This window comes from Ascaphus truei, chromosome 7 (assembly GCF_040206685.1).
Source record: "Ascaphus truei isolate aAscTru1 chromosome 7, aAscTru1.hap1, whole genome shotgun sequence".
NCBI classification, from domain to species: Eukaryota; Metazoa; Chordata; class Amphibia; order Anura; family Ascaphidae; genus Ascaphus; species Ascaphus truei.
Genome location: NC_134489.1, coordinates 75,028,190 through 75,043,179, shown reverse-complemented (window position 1 = coordinate 75,043,179; position 14,990 = coordinate 75,028,190). Strand labels below are relative to the sequence as shown.

General features: G+C 47.0%; 1 protein-coding gene across 3 annotated transcripts in view; it reads left to right on the top strand.

Moving 5' to 3' along the window:
- The window catches only part of METAP1D (methionyl aminopeptidase type 1D, mitochondrial), a 121,529-nt gene that overhangs the window by 90,194 nt on the left and 16,345 nt on the right, over positions 1-14,990 (top strand). For all 3 annotated transcript variants that reach the window (XM_075609072.1, XM_075609073.1, XM_075609071.1), the window contains one exon: positions 10,891-10,988. In XM_075609072.1, the coding sequence (XP_075465187.1) occupies positions 10,891-10,988 (98 nt within the window). The remainder of the gene's footprint in view (positions 1-10,890; positions 10,989-14,990) is intronic.

Below are 14,990 nucleotides of genomic sequence, written 5' to 3'. Positions count from 1 at the left end.
GCGCCGAGTGCCCAAGATGGCGGCGCCCGGGACACAGCGGGGGAGCGGCCACAACACGCTGCCTCCCGCCTCAGATCCACGTGGGACCTGCCGGATGGGTGAGTGAGCGGCCTTCACCTCCCCTGCACCCCCCCTTCACCTCCCCTCCACCCCCCCTCCCCTCCAGTGTCAGTGTCAGTGTCTCCCCGATACCCCCCCCCCCCCGGCGCCGCTACAGTCAGCGGGGGAGCGAGCGAGCGCCCGGGACACAGCGGGAGAGCGGCCACAACACGCTGCCTCCCGCCTCAGATCCACGTGGGACCTGCCGGACGGGTGAGTGAGCGGCCTTCACCTCCCCTCACCCCCTTTCACCTCCCCTCACTCCACTTCTCCCTTCCACCCCCCTTCACCTCCCCATTTACCTCCCCCCCCTCCACCCCCCCTTCACCTCCCCTCCACCCCCCCCTTCACCTCCCCTCCACCCCCCCCCCTTCACCTCCCCTCCACCCCCCCCCCTTCACCTCCCTTCCACCCCCCCCTTCACCTCCCTTCCACCCCCCCCCCCCTTCACCTCCGGTCCACCCCCCCCTTCACCTCCCCTCCACCCCCCCTTCACCTCCCCTCCACCCCCCCTTCCCACCGCCTCCCCCCCCTTCCCACCACCTCCCCCCCTTCCCACCACCTCCACCCTCCCCCCTTCCCACCACCTCCCCCCTCCCCCCCTTCCCACCACCTCCCCCCCTTCCCACCACCTCCCCCCTCCTCCCCCTTCCCACCACCTTCCCCCTCCTCCCCCTTTCCACCACCTCCCCCCTCCTCCCCCTTCCCACCACATCCCCCCTCCTCCCCCTTCCCACCACATCCCCCCTTCTCTCCCTTTCCACCACCTTCCCCCTCCTCTAACCCTTCCCCCCCCCGTCCTCTAACCCTTCCCCCCCCATCTCTAACCCTTCCCCCCCCTCCTCTAACCCTTTCCCCCTCCTCCACCCCTTGCCCCCCTCCTCCACCCCCTCCTCCCCTTCCCGCCGCCCTTCGCCTTCATGCCCGCCTTACCGCCTCCCCACCCCCGCCTCTGCCTTTCACCCGCCCTTACTCCGGCCGCCTCTGCCTTTCACCCACCGCCTCACAGCCGCTGCACGCACTCAACAGACACCCGCCACACTCGACACATACCTGCCGCCACACACACCTGCTGCCTCCCGCCCCTACGCACCGACATCACTGACCCACCGCCTCACACCCTAGCAGGACCCCCACTCACAGACAGCACTCACAACCCACGCGCCAGCCGCCGCCTCACACCCTTGCAGGACCCCCACTCACAGACAGCACTCACAACCCACGCGCCACCCGCCGCCTCACACCCTAGCAGGACCCCCATTCACAGACAGCACTCACAACCCACGCACCACCCGCCACCTCACACCCTAGCAGGACCCCCACTCGCACACAGCACTCACAACCCACGCGCCACCCGCCGCCTCACACCCTAGCAGGACACACGACTCAGATTTTTACATCACTTATGGCACCAAAATATACATTGTACTGTGGTGTGGTTACAATAAACCATTTTTATACAACATCGTATTACATTTTCTTCCATCTTTCTTTTCAATATTATTATCCAACCTTTACAACAAACAGTCACCTATTGTTCCACGATTTATAAATAATACTACCTATTACGCATTTACATCCCGGGCAACGCCGGGTCTCTCAGCTAGTATATATATATATATATATATATATATATATATATATATATATATATATATATATATATATATATATATATAGTGTTCGACAAACCTATACATTTGCTCGCCCCGGGCGAGTGGATTTAACCCCAGGGCGAGTAAATATTGGCCCAAGCAGCACACGTTTGGTACTAGGTGGCGAGTAGATTTTTTTGTGTGGCGAGTAGATTTTTTGGTGATTTGTCAACCACTGTGTATATATATATATATATATATATATATATATATATATATATATATAACACATAAATATATATATATAACACATAAATATATATATATATATATATATATATAACACATAAATATATATATATAACACATACATATATATATATAACACATAAATATATATATATATAACATTTATTCTCATTTATTCTGCACTATTGCAACTGGAGTAACACGGCCTATAGGGAACCATGTATAAAATGTTTTTTGAAGCAAAAAGTGGCACTGTGTGCTCATTTGCATGTCATTTCCTAGAATCCCTTGCTGCAGTGGAAGTGCTGGGTGATAATGGTGAAAGGCGGGGTTGCAGACCTGCCTAAGACATGCAAATGAGCATACAGTATATTTACATTTGCTATGTGCTTTGCTGTGGAGGGTTTTTGTCACTTTTTTTATTCACCATAACTTAACTCAGTATGGTAAACCCCATCCTTTCGCTTCATTGCATAGCCAGTTAACCAACCCCACACTGATGAGACCCATCAAGGTCGAAACAATCGGATTGTGGCGCCTCAGACCCCTCACCATTGAGGGAAAAAAGCTGGTACTGCTGAACGAGATCCTCCCTGTCCTGCAGTACGTGGCCCAGGCATACCCGCCTTCGACCAGAACCTGCCAGGAGATCTCCATGGCAGTGTTCCGCTTTGTCTGGGGGGCCAAGTTTGAGAGGGGAAAGCGCGAGGTGATGTACAAAGAGCCGCACAAGGGGGGTAGAGGAATCCCCGACATCCCCACTATGCTGCGCGCCTTCTTTGTAAGCAACTGCGTGCGGATCACCCTGAGAGACTGCGACAAAGACTCCTCTGGCTACTCCATGTCCCGCCTCCTACTCCTGCCGCTCTGGAGAGCACTGGGGTGGGACAAGTGGGACAGCTCCATCCCTTACAGCTGGCGCACGCCCTGGTTCTACAAGGACGTGAAGAAGTTTGTGAGGCAGAACAATCTGGAGGGAGTAAAACCAGACCTGTGGAAGCCCAAGGTCATCTACAAAATGATCAGGGCTAAAGACATCATGGAATCGGTCCCAGGTCTCCACCCCAACACCTTTGGAACGGTGTGGAGGAATGTGGCATCGAAAAGACTAATGAACAAACACAAAGACATTGCTTGGCAGGCCATACACGGGGGACTCCCTGTGAATGCGGACAAGTACCAGAGTAAACTCAGCCTCGTGAGGCACTGCCCCAGGTGCAACCCAGGACTGTATACCGAGGAAGTGCGTCACGTACTACTCGGTGTTCCACGGACTTTTCACAGGAACACACACAGAGGACGCAATCGAAGCCGGTTGGCGTCTAATGTGCTGTTTCAAGGACGTTTTACTATTCGCCAGGGAACGTTTGATCAAGGGGAAGAAGAGGATGTCGGTACAGGACTGTCGCAGGCTGCTCCACAGCCTGCTCAAGGACTATTCCATCTTTGACGGCCCTGAGGAGGACTAAACACCCCCCTCCCCACCCCCCCACCCCCCTTACTCCCCCGCGCCCCAAAAGTTTTTCTGTGCAATAAAGTTAGAGATAATGTGTGTATGATATGTCATGTCTGTGGTGCGGTGCATACGTATAAATGCACTGCACCGCCGTGTTCGTCACAGTTTTTTTTACTTTTGTGGAAACCATTAATAAAAATGTATGTGAGTTGTGTGGGATATGCACTGCGCCGTTGTTAACGTCGCGGTTTTTTTTCTGTTTAGAAAATGATTTATGTACTGTTATAATCTTGTTGTAAAGATTCGCTGCATAATAAAAGAATTTTCAAAACAAAAAGCTGTCTGTGGGTGGGTTTTCTGGCTATGCATCTTAAGCTGTGCTCAAAGCTGTGACCATGCAGCAAGCTTAAGCCTATAGGGAACCATGTATAAAATGGTTTTTGAAGCAAAAAGTGGCACTGTGTGTTCATTTGCTTGTCATTTCCCAGAATCCCTTGCTGCAGTGGAAGTGCTGTGTGCTGGGTGATAATGGTGAAAAGCGGGGTTGCAGACCTGCCTAAGACATGCAAATGAGCATACAGTATATTTACATTTGCTATATGCTTTGCTGTGGAGGGTTTTTGTCACTTTTTTTTACTCACCATAACTTAACTCAGTATGGTATATGTATATGTATATACAGTGTTCGACAAACCTATACATTTGCACGCCCCGGGCGAGTGGATTTAACATCGTGGCGAGCTCCTATTGGCCCAAGCAGCACACGTGTGGTACTAGGTGGCGAGTAGATTTTTTGGTGATTTGTCGACCACTATATATATATATATATATATATATATATATATATATATATATATATATATATATATATATACGGAAATAGCCGTGTTAGTCCAGTTGCAATAGTGCAGAATTCAGTATTAGGTGATACCTTTTTTTTTATTTGGACTAACAATTTATGTCATAGGACAAGCTTTCGAGATTTCTCCTCTCTTTCTCTGATTCCTTTGTAAACCAGTACAAAGCTGACCTGAGGAAGAGGGAACTCTCAAAAGCCTCTCCTATGACATAAATTGTTAGTCCAAATGAAAAAGGTACTAATACTGAAGAATATATATATATATATATATATATATATATATATATATATATATATATACACACACACACACTCAATGTAAACTCCTTTAAGGCCGGGTAAGGAGGATTACATTTGGTGCCCAACGTGGGGCTGGGCATGCTGAAAAGAAACGTTTTTGTGTTTTTTACTCGTTTTGGAATTTTTGAAGTGAAGAAAATAATTTTTTTTTTTTTTTTTTTTTTTACCAAAGACTCTGTGTTTCCCGCTGTGGAAACTGTTTTTCTGCTGCTCTACTGTGAAGATATTTTTTTTGCAAATGATAGTTGCGAAATTCAACTAATTTTTGCTAATAACTAATTTTTGCAAGTCTGCACAGAATAAGCAAGGATTGTGCAAGTTTGATCGAAGGAACTGTTTTACTAGCCTCTATGCATTGGGAACGGGTTTCTGCAAGATAAGTGTTGAGTGCTAGCTGCCCAAGTTTCCGAGGTGGAGACTGAAGTATAAAATGTTGATCGCTAAAAGCTTGCTACATGTTTTGCAAAGGAGCAGGAACTTGTTGTCCCTTACCAGTGGGACTGTATTGCTAAAGTATTGTGCTAAAAGAGTTTTGCTCAATTTTGAGCCCAAAATTCCAGCTGAAGAAAATGTTGCCAAAATGGGATTTCTGTTTCACGCCAGTGAAGTTAGGTTGTGCAATGCAAGTATCAAGGACTGTTTGTCAAGTTTGCGCACCAAGATTTAAAGTTTGCAATGTCCAAGGATTGAGGATGGCATTGCATAAGTGTCCTGCAGAGAAAGTACGTCCAATATTCCTGCTAAAAAGAGTTTGCAGAAGTGATTGGGAATGCTATGCAAATGTTTCCCGCCGAGAAGAGTTTTCTGCTAAATTAGGTGGGGTTATTTTTGCCACCAAAAGCATCAGTTTGGCAAAAAGGGTACAATGGTGCAACTAATATGAAGAGCCCGCCTACCCCAGTGTCGCAAAAGTATGGCCACGTCTGTTCTGTACTGTCATCTCAACCTCAGATCAATATGAAGCCTAATGTGCCTGCTGTGACAGTCACAAACTAGGACATCCCAGGTGGGGTCTTTCTGATTTCCGTACAGGGTAAAGAATTCTTGCAGGCTGTGTGTGCCATGTGCCGGTACACCTGGAGGAGAATTGTCCTGAAATGCCAGGTGCGATGAGTGTGACACGCGCTATCTACACAAAGTCTAGGGGGTTCCGAGATATCCCCAATGATGTTTCTACTATGCTGAGTAGTGGGAGCTCCAGTGAGACGGACATGTCCTCCCGTTTGCCAAGAGCTGATATAGAATTGCCTCCTCCATACTTCCGGCGAGCTGCTCCTTCAGAGGAATATGGAAAGACGGAACTGACTCTGGATGTTCACACCAGGGAGGATGGGAGCAAAGACCCCAAGATATCCCTGAAAGCGGAATGAGCCATGGAAGTTGCTCCGGCTGAGATACTCGTGGAAACACAGGCAGTGAATGAGGACACCTCCATGATTTTGGCCCTTGCAGAGGCAAGTGGTGCCCACTGTGTAAAGGCCAAAGATCATGAAGTTGATGCTGCTGTGCCTGAGTTTCCTGAAGCCGGTAACCGCCGAGCGATGTATTTGGAGATGTGGTTGGAACAAGGCTACTGAGCTCAAGACTACTGTAGTGAGTGTACCCCGATCGATGGCGGATTCTGACTCCTCCCTTTTCCTGTTCGGTGAGATGGGAAAGGACAGTATGGTGTTGAAGCGCACACCAAAGATCATGCTGACCCGAATGTCTGCTTGAAAATGGGGTATAGTAGTGCATTGGTGGGAGTGCTCGTTAACTCCTCAGGTGGAAGAAGAGGTTTATCAAGCTCACATAAACAGAGGCGGAGTTTAAAAAAGGGCGCCCATAGCCACTTATCTAGTGCTGCCCTCCTCTTCCAGCGCTATGCTGTCTCATAGCCATGGCAACGTAACGCCGTTTGACATCATGTTGCTGGCCGCGCATGCCGGCCATGCAAGCACCGATTGTGCACGAGTAGCTGGCAAGCTCCAATGATGCATGCGCGGGCAGCAAGCGCCAGTCGTAAATGCCACCTCGAAATTGTGTCGCTCCAAATTTTTTCTACCAATCGGGCCTAATGGGAAATCCGCCACTGCACCTAGATGATCTTACAGTGACGATGTAACGTGGGACATGGCCCTAGCCGAGTTACCTAAGGAGGAAACTTTCATTTGAGTTTTGCCGGGAGGGCTTCTTGGAAGAAACTTAACCCGGTTGAGCCGAGCTGATCGAATGGTACAAGACAAAATGCTGGACACTTCGGGGTATAAATGTCCTTATATGCCTGTGTAGTTTATGGATGTTGTTGACATGTTCCGTCCGGGCCAATGGCGTGAATGTACTGTAAAGGCATATATTACACGTTATGGCAATGCTGCTATTGCTTCTTGGGAGGAGCGAGTGTCCACATTAATGCAGATCTGGCACATAGGCCGCAGCATCTATACATATCGGTTTGAACATATTGACAATACAGGGCTAAGAGGTTCCATTTTATGAAAGTGGCAAACGGAAAAGGGGGAATGTGTCGGAAGCCCTCTGATATAGAGATCCGTGTCATATCCCCGGTCTACTGCCCTAGTGCAACACCTGTGTTCTGTTGCCTGGCCATTGGTCCGTCACTGCCCACACTTTACCCTAAGCATTGCACTGTCCCTGTAACTGTATGTGTATATTGTATCTGAAGCATTGTATTATCTTGGTCTGTAGATGTGTTGTATTATCTAGTGTGATAACATTGAGTTCAAGGATTCATAAACCCTTGTCCTAACCACTGAGCCATTCCTCAGATTAACATCCAGTATTCTTTTGGCAAATTGACTTTGATTGTAAGCTCTTTGGGACAGGGGCTCCTTTTCCTAATGTTACTTTTATGTCTGAAGCGCTTATTCCCGTTATGTGTTATATTATTATGTCGCATGTATCACTGCTGTGAAGAGCTATGTACAGGGAAGGCAGTATATAAATAAAGATATACATACAAATGGCCAATTCATAACCGCTTAGTCTTGGAACTATGTGTGTATTGACTTACTCCATTTCCTTTTTTCATGAGGGCTAGACTATTAAGTGTGGGAGATGCACTTTGGTGTATCATAGTCTATCGACTGCAATGCTGGTGCAAAGTCTGTAACAGAAATGCTGCACAAAATGTATCAAAGCAAAACCTCTTGTTGCTTCCTATGGCAACCGTTTTCTTTAATAAATATGCTGCCGTTTTTTACTCCAGTTTTGCAATTGGGAGACTTTGATACATTACCCCTTTGTTTTCTTCATATGCTAACAAACAGTAAAAAAATAAATATATGAAACCTCTACAATCCTTCTAACAAGGAAGGTGTTCAAACGGTTTATTTTCACCTGGAAAAACGTGATTAACCTCTTTGATCTAGGTTCAGACATCAGTGTGAAATGTTGGGTTCTCTGTTTGAGGCAACACTAAAAGTGTCTAAGGCCCCGCACATGTTTGCTGCGTCCTTGAGGAAGCGTGCTGACGCGCGCTCCCGCTCAGCACTGATCCCCTACAGCCGCAATTAGAGCGGCTTTAGTAGGGGCTCACCTGCGCTTCCGCGTGCTTGCGGAAGCGCAGGTCTTGGGGGAATTTAAAATTCCCCCGCTTGCCGGCGAGACAGGCCGGTCACGTGAGCGGTTCGCCCAATGAGGGCGAACCAGCTCCGTGACGTCACTGGCCCGCCCCCGGCCAGTGACGCGCCCGCCCCCGGACCGCCTCCTGACGGCTGCTGAGAGCGCTTGCGGTAAGCAACCGCAAGGCCAGGGAAAGCACCCGCTTTCCCTGCGCCTCAGCGCGCCTCAGCACGCCAGCAGGGACCATGGACTCGGCCTAAGGCTGTGTCCCCGCTAGCGCTGAGCAGGTGGCACTTGCAGCGGTTACTTACATATATAGATATATGTAAGTCCCCGCTCACGCTGTGCGCGCGCTCGGCGCTTAGGTAAACAAAAAAATTATACTTTCGCGCTCAACTACCCGCAATGCCCCCGTCCCCCCCCCCGCGCGAGCATACATGCAGGACACCTGGCGCTCATGCTTGGAGCGCTCTCCAAGCATGAGCGCGCTCGGCACCAGCGGGGAAATTGGCTGGGATTCACTACGCTCCAATGCATAGTACCACCGCACCACAAAACAACATTAACTGCCACTGACTTGAAAGGCAGTTAACGCAACTTTGGGATGCGATACCCCATATCAATGCTTAGTGAAAACATTTTTGTACACAATAGAAGTGGTATCTGTTCCATGTAATGTATATTATTTTGTATACTGTATTGTTGATCAATTAAATAACTTCCAACAAGACTATTCTCATATTGGACCAATACGTATTCTGCACTACAATTTAAATCCCAGACACACCTTGAGATGTTACTTTTATATTGTGGCGTTTTAAAATGGATTCGAATTATATGCATTGGTGTCACTATAAAACTAGATATACAAAGGTGGAATTTATAGGGTCAAAAATGGCAGCACAATCTGTCATAAAAAGCCATGTACGCTGCATAATACAAATATGGGTGGTTTTAACCTTTGCAGTGGTAATCCCTTCATACACTGTGCTGTTTTGGCATTTACTTTTCAGATTCTGTTTGTTAAAAATAGCTGGCACTGAAATGAAACTGTTGCAATCAAGTTTAATCATGAAGTCATAGGACACACCATGCAGGATCCTGATGAGAGAATGTCGTGGAGATGCTGCCTGGAAAGTTATTTTCTCACTATTATGTGATCAATACATGTTATTATGTCGAATTACTGTGTGTGAATTCTTTCTTTCCTTTTACCACTTCACACCTTCTAGATGTTATCTTTTAATTCACTTTCCACACCACTCTTTCTGGTTGGGGAACAAGCTTGAAAAATCAAAAATGTCATCCACATTTATAATCATTTTTATATTAATTACTGTACGTAATGACCCACTGCTTAAGGCTTTTCCACTTGGTGGTAAAATGTACATCTAGACTGCTTTGTATATCACCTGAGATGTGCATAAACATGTTTCTAAGAACATTCTGGTTGATTTTTTACATAATTACTAATCGGCCCACTTTGTACTGGCCCACTATAAGAATGAAATCCTTTAAGTCAGTGGTGTTTAACTCCAGTCCTTACAACCCCCAACAGGTCAACTTTTCAGGATATCCTTGCTTCCGCACAGATGGCTCAGTCACTGATTGAGCCACCTGTGCTGAAGCAGGGATATCCTGAAAATCTGACCTGGTGGGGGGGGGGGGGGGGGAGGGGGGATCTAGAGGACTGGAGTTGAGCACCCCTGCTATAAGTGATATTTACTGAAAATTGAAGTTTTTCAACCTTTGAACTGTGGAACTATCCGATTCATAATGTTCACTTTTTAATGAAAAGACAGCAAATATGACAGCTGGACTCTCAATCAGAAGATCCCTTTTACACGGACGCTGAAAAGTTCCTCCAAGTTGACCATCTTGGAGTAAATAATTAATTTCGCTCATTTTTAAGATACTCTTCCAATTTACTTTCTGTGTGTTCGGGTTTCTACTTGATACTTCCTCTTTCTAATGTTAGCCATAATGTGAGCTGAAACACTGTGATGATGCTTTTTTCCAGAAGTTTGGCCACACACTGCAATCGAAGTGACATGAAATTCTTGGATCCTGATGCATAGAGGTGTGGGTGTAGGAAACTCTGTCACAAAGGGATTAATCAACACTCCTATGTAAACACAGCTGAGAGAAGGTGTTTACATCCGATTCTGATGTGTAGGTCCATTTAATGTAACAGCTGGTGGTTGCAGTTTTATATTTTATCATCAACTTGTGCCCAATGGAAAATGCAAATATGTATTGTTCGACTGTGTGGACAAGATAACGTTAATTGGGAGATATTGGAAGGAATATATAATGTCATAAGATTGTTAAACTGATGTGATTTGAGCAAATAAATTAAATATTACAGTTCAGTAACAGAAAATATCCCTTATCCTGTGGCTATTTAAACCTTTCATGTTTTAGCATCTATTTAACACAGTTTTAAACAAATGCAGACAGTACAACAGTGACTGGTGCCTGTGCCTGCAATGGTATTGCAACATTTCACCATTAACAGAACACAAACCAGATTTTCTTTACGGTCCATTGGTAATGTTTGCAATATATCACAATGCATTACAACACATAATACTCTAGGGACCAGCGGGAGATACGAAAAGGCAGATACAGATACCACTTACGCAAAGAAGTACTTCATGATGAATATATTGTAGTGTAACAATAAATATGAATTGTGTACGCTTCTTTGCCTTAAATTCAAGGTGAGAGCTGTTGTTTTACCTTTACGTATTTTCTCATTTATAAAGCCAGATAGCCAAAGAAAATGATTTCCAAGTATGTCCCCATTTTGTTGGTCATGGAATTGGATCCTACTTTCATGGACATCCTGAAATTTGGCATCATGGTAAGAGAGTACATCTTTAAAGTATAGATGACTGTTGAAGAGTGCAGAATAGGTTCACTTTATTTTCTGCATGTAATATTATATATTTAATATAGGTATGGTTAATGAATGTAGTGTTCATTTAACTAACCAGATTTATCGTCTTTTATTTAATATGCGTGTTTTTGTTACTAAAAGTATTATTTTTTTTAATGAGGTAATGCTATAAGTGTATATACAATAGATTAGACAGCATTCAATTGCAATTGAGAGGGAATATATATTCAGCAATGATACACGGGGAGTTGAAGGACCGTGGAGTCCTCCAAACATATACAATAAAATGTTTATGATCCCCAGCACGCCAAAGAAAAGAGACAAACAATTATATTTGTTGATCCTGATTATTAATATTTCAACACAAAGAGAAAAATCAGATATTCAGTTGGAAATCGGCTCTCCATATCACTATATATGAACATTACTATATTTATATTTGTAACAAGTTTATACAGATACTCTGTGTTCAAATAAACGCAAACAATGCATCAGCAGAGACCTATATTTGTGACGGTAGGGGGTAACCAGGCTCTCAAATAAAGGTCAAGCCCGTTTTGGTTACCCCTGATCCGTGTATAAGGGTCCAAGAGGTTTAGCTCTTGGGCCCAGTAACAATGTACCATTCTGTTATACTTGTAGCCATGGCTGGGTGTGGTCACTATTCTACTTTGTACTGACATATCAGTCCTGGTAACAGTAGGCAGTGTTGGGATCAATCATGGATTTTCCCCACTCAAGGTCCCCTTGAGTGACAGGGGAGGAGGTGGGATTAGGTCTGAGGTTGCCCAATCCTGGGTTCAGACCTGGTACCCCCGCCCCCCTATTGTACTCAAGGGGGTTGCATCTCCAAATTGTGAGTTGGTCTCTACCTTTGAGAGAGACAGGGTGTCACAACCAGGCTGCTGTGTACTGGCAGGCCCAGGTTCCTTTCCCTTTTGGGGGAGTGGATGATTACCCATGCCTCTGAACCTGCTAGAGGATCAGAGAAGAGCTAGGACTGCTGCGGGGCCCTTGAACCGTAGTGTAGGTACAGGGACCATCTGAAGTTTGAGAGACCAGAAGCTGTGACTGCATTGGGCAGAATTACCTCTGTACAGAAGATTAAACCAGTTCCTGTTATATATACCTCCTGCCTGGTGTGTAATCTTTCCGGGGGGAGAGGAGTCTGTTCTACTGTGGGAACTTACCTTCACACATCTGGAGCCTACAGCATATGAAGGTGCTGAGTACCATGAAGTAAATGTCGGGTATGTACCCCAGAAGCCTGCTCTGCAGTCCCCCCAACCATCAGCGGACACTTCAGCCTCTTGTGAGCCTAGAGGTAGCATGCACCATACACCTGGTAACAGGGAATTCTCCCATAGGGTGGGGGAAACACCATTACGTACTGTATGTAATAAAAGTATTTTTTGTGTTTTTTCCTTTCCAGGCATGCCAGCAAGCAGGGATTGCTAGGAGATGAGTTTCAAGGGGGGGTTTGCGACTCACCTCTAGGGTACCCTGCTTCAGCACAGCCCAGAAAGGAGAATGAGGCACATGGATAAAACATGTATTCCTTTGGCTGAGGGAATCCAAAGGTGAAAGGGGGTAACCCAGATAGTGCCAAGGTGACCCACAACCAGTACAGGGTTTGTGGGTGCCCCAACCATATATAAGGTTGAAGGGAAACTCTGAGAGTCCAGACTGAGTCCAAGAGAAAGTGTGTGGGGAATAAGGCAGATAGGAATAAAACTACAATTTTTTTCCTTTTCTGCCCCTGCCCCCCAAGAGTCAGAAGTGTAGTGAAATATACTTTAATAATGTAGTGTGCTTTTTAAATTCGGAACCGATGTCTAAACAGGTTGCCCAAGCTAACCCATAGGCGCCGGTAAGTCAGCTGGAAATCGGAGTTCAAAGCAGGCAGAGGATGCCCAGAGGTGTGAATAGCATTTCGTCAGCGGGGAAACGCACAGTACCAGGTCCGAAGATCAATGCCAGTCCTCTGGGATGCCACTTGTTCTGCCAGACCTGGTGGAGCCTGCCCAGCTGGTGGCATTGAGATAGCCAGGGAGAGAGGTGGCAGGCTTGCACATGTCTCTTGACTATTTCGGATTTCCCACTGACCCAGCTTTTCTAGCTGGCTTGGCTCTGATTGGTTGCTTGGGAATTTTCCCACGCGTTGATTGGCTGAGTTTTGTGACTGAAACTCAGAATACTATAAGAATCGATGAGCCAATCAGATTGGTAGTCTCCGGTAGTAAGAGCGCGGGTGGGCTTTTCAAAGTTGCTTCTGTGCGAATAGCAGAGCAACCGGCTTCGATTTCAAGCTTAAAAAGCCTGCCCACCAGAGTCTAAGTTCAGCTTTTTGGGGCCAATTTCTCAGGAATGTAGCGGACGTGGCTGGGATTTTATGCCAATTTGAGCTCCAGGTGATTTGGACTAACTCGTGGTCAGGAGGGACCAAGTTCTTAGAAGAGAACGTAGCGGTGGCGTATGGAATTTTATGCCGATTTGGGTTCCAGGAGATTCCAGGCTAAGTCCCAGTCAGGGTAAAACTCTCCCATAGAGTTCCCTGCACCTAGGAAAGTCTAGTTTTGGACCCCAGTCCCAAATTAAGTGTGTCATTTTGTCTGTATTTTGTGTATCATTGTGTGTAAGCTATTTTATACCGAATAAATTACAATTTATTTCAATACCTTGTTTTGCTCAATGAATGATCCCGGTAAAACGGTGTAAATAACCTGGCGGTTCCGTGTGCCAGAACTGAACTGGGTACTGCGGTTGTTACCGCTATTGACGGGGGTTAGCTCTGAAGACCTTCCAGGGGATCCCGTCAGCAGACAGCTACTACTACCAACACGTGAAGGCTTTGTTACTGTGCCAGTATGCACTCACTCCAGAGGCATACCGTAGCATGTTCAGGTCTGGGACCAGACCGGCCAGGAAACGCACATGATATTTGTTGCCCAACTCCAGCATGGCACTCAGTGGGTGGAAGGATGCAAAGCCACCAAGTACCACAGCTTACTGGACTTAATGTTAAAGGAGCAGGTTTTACAACGGTGCCAGCCTGGGGTGTGGGATTGGGTGTTTGACCGAAAGCTAGCCACTTGTCGGGATGCAGCTATCGGGCAGGAAAGTGTCTGCCTAGAATGGAGCCAATCCGACTCGGGTACGCAAGGGCACTGAGTCCAACAACGGCACTCTGGAAGCCGAAAGCAGCTGCCGAGGGGAGTACACCCAAGTCTGCAGAATTCAGGCACTAGAACGGTGCTATCAATACAATCGGACTGGGCACATCAGGCCAGATTGTCCGGAGCGGCACTGTTCCAGCAAACCCCCTCAGGGGCAATGCACTCCAGCTGCGAGGCCACTAGCCGCTTTGAGACTGGCACACACAGAGGAGCAGCGTGCAGCTGTCCAGCAGCGGACCCAGATGGAGATTTATATCACTTCAGCAAGTGGCACAGCAGAGGCGGCAGAAGGGCATCAGATTGCAAATGTAGGGTTGCAGTCCAATGATGTGCAGCGGAAGCATTTGCGGCCAGTGACCATCGGAGCTTGCCAGGCAGCCGGCTTACTCGACTCCGGTGCCACTGTTACTCTGGTGAGACCTGATTTGGTCAATTCAGAGGATTTGCTCCTGGGAACAGGGATGCAGGTCACCATGCCAGATGGGGGACCTAGGTCAATCCAGGTCGCCCGGGTGTTCCTCGAATGGGGCGCCGGTCGAGGTATAAGAGATGTGGGTGTTTTGCCTGGGTTGGATAGTAAGGTGCTACCCGGTAACGACCTGGGGCACCTCATCTGCTCATTTGCGGAGGATGCTGCTCCAGTTGCAGCAATCACCAGCAGCAAGAGCAGGGCACTTGCCCAGGCAGGGGAGACTTTGGTACCCCTGCCCACTGAGGATGTCACCGTCCCCCTGCATTTGGGACCAACAGCTCCAGTGGTCTCTGCAGAGACCAGGCAGCTAATCCAGAC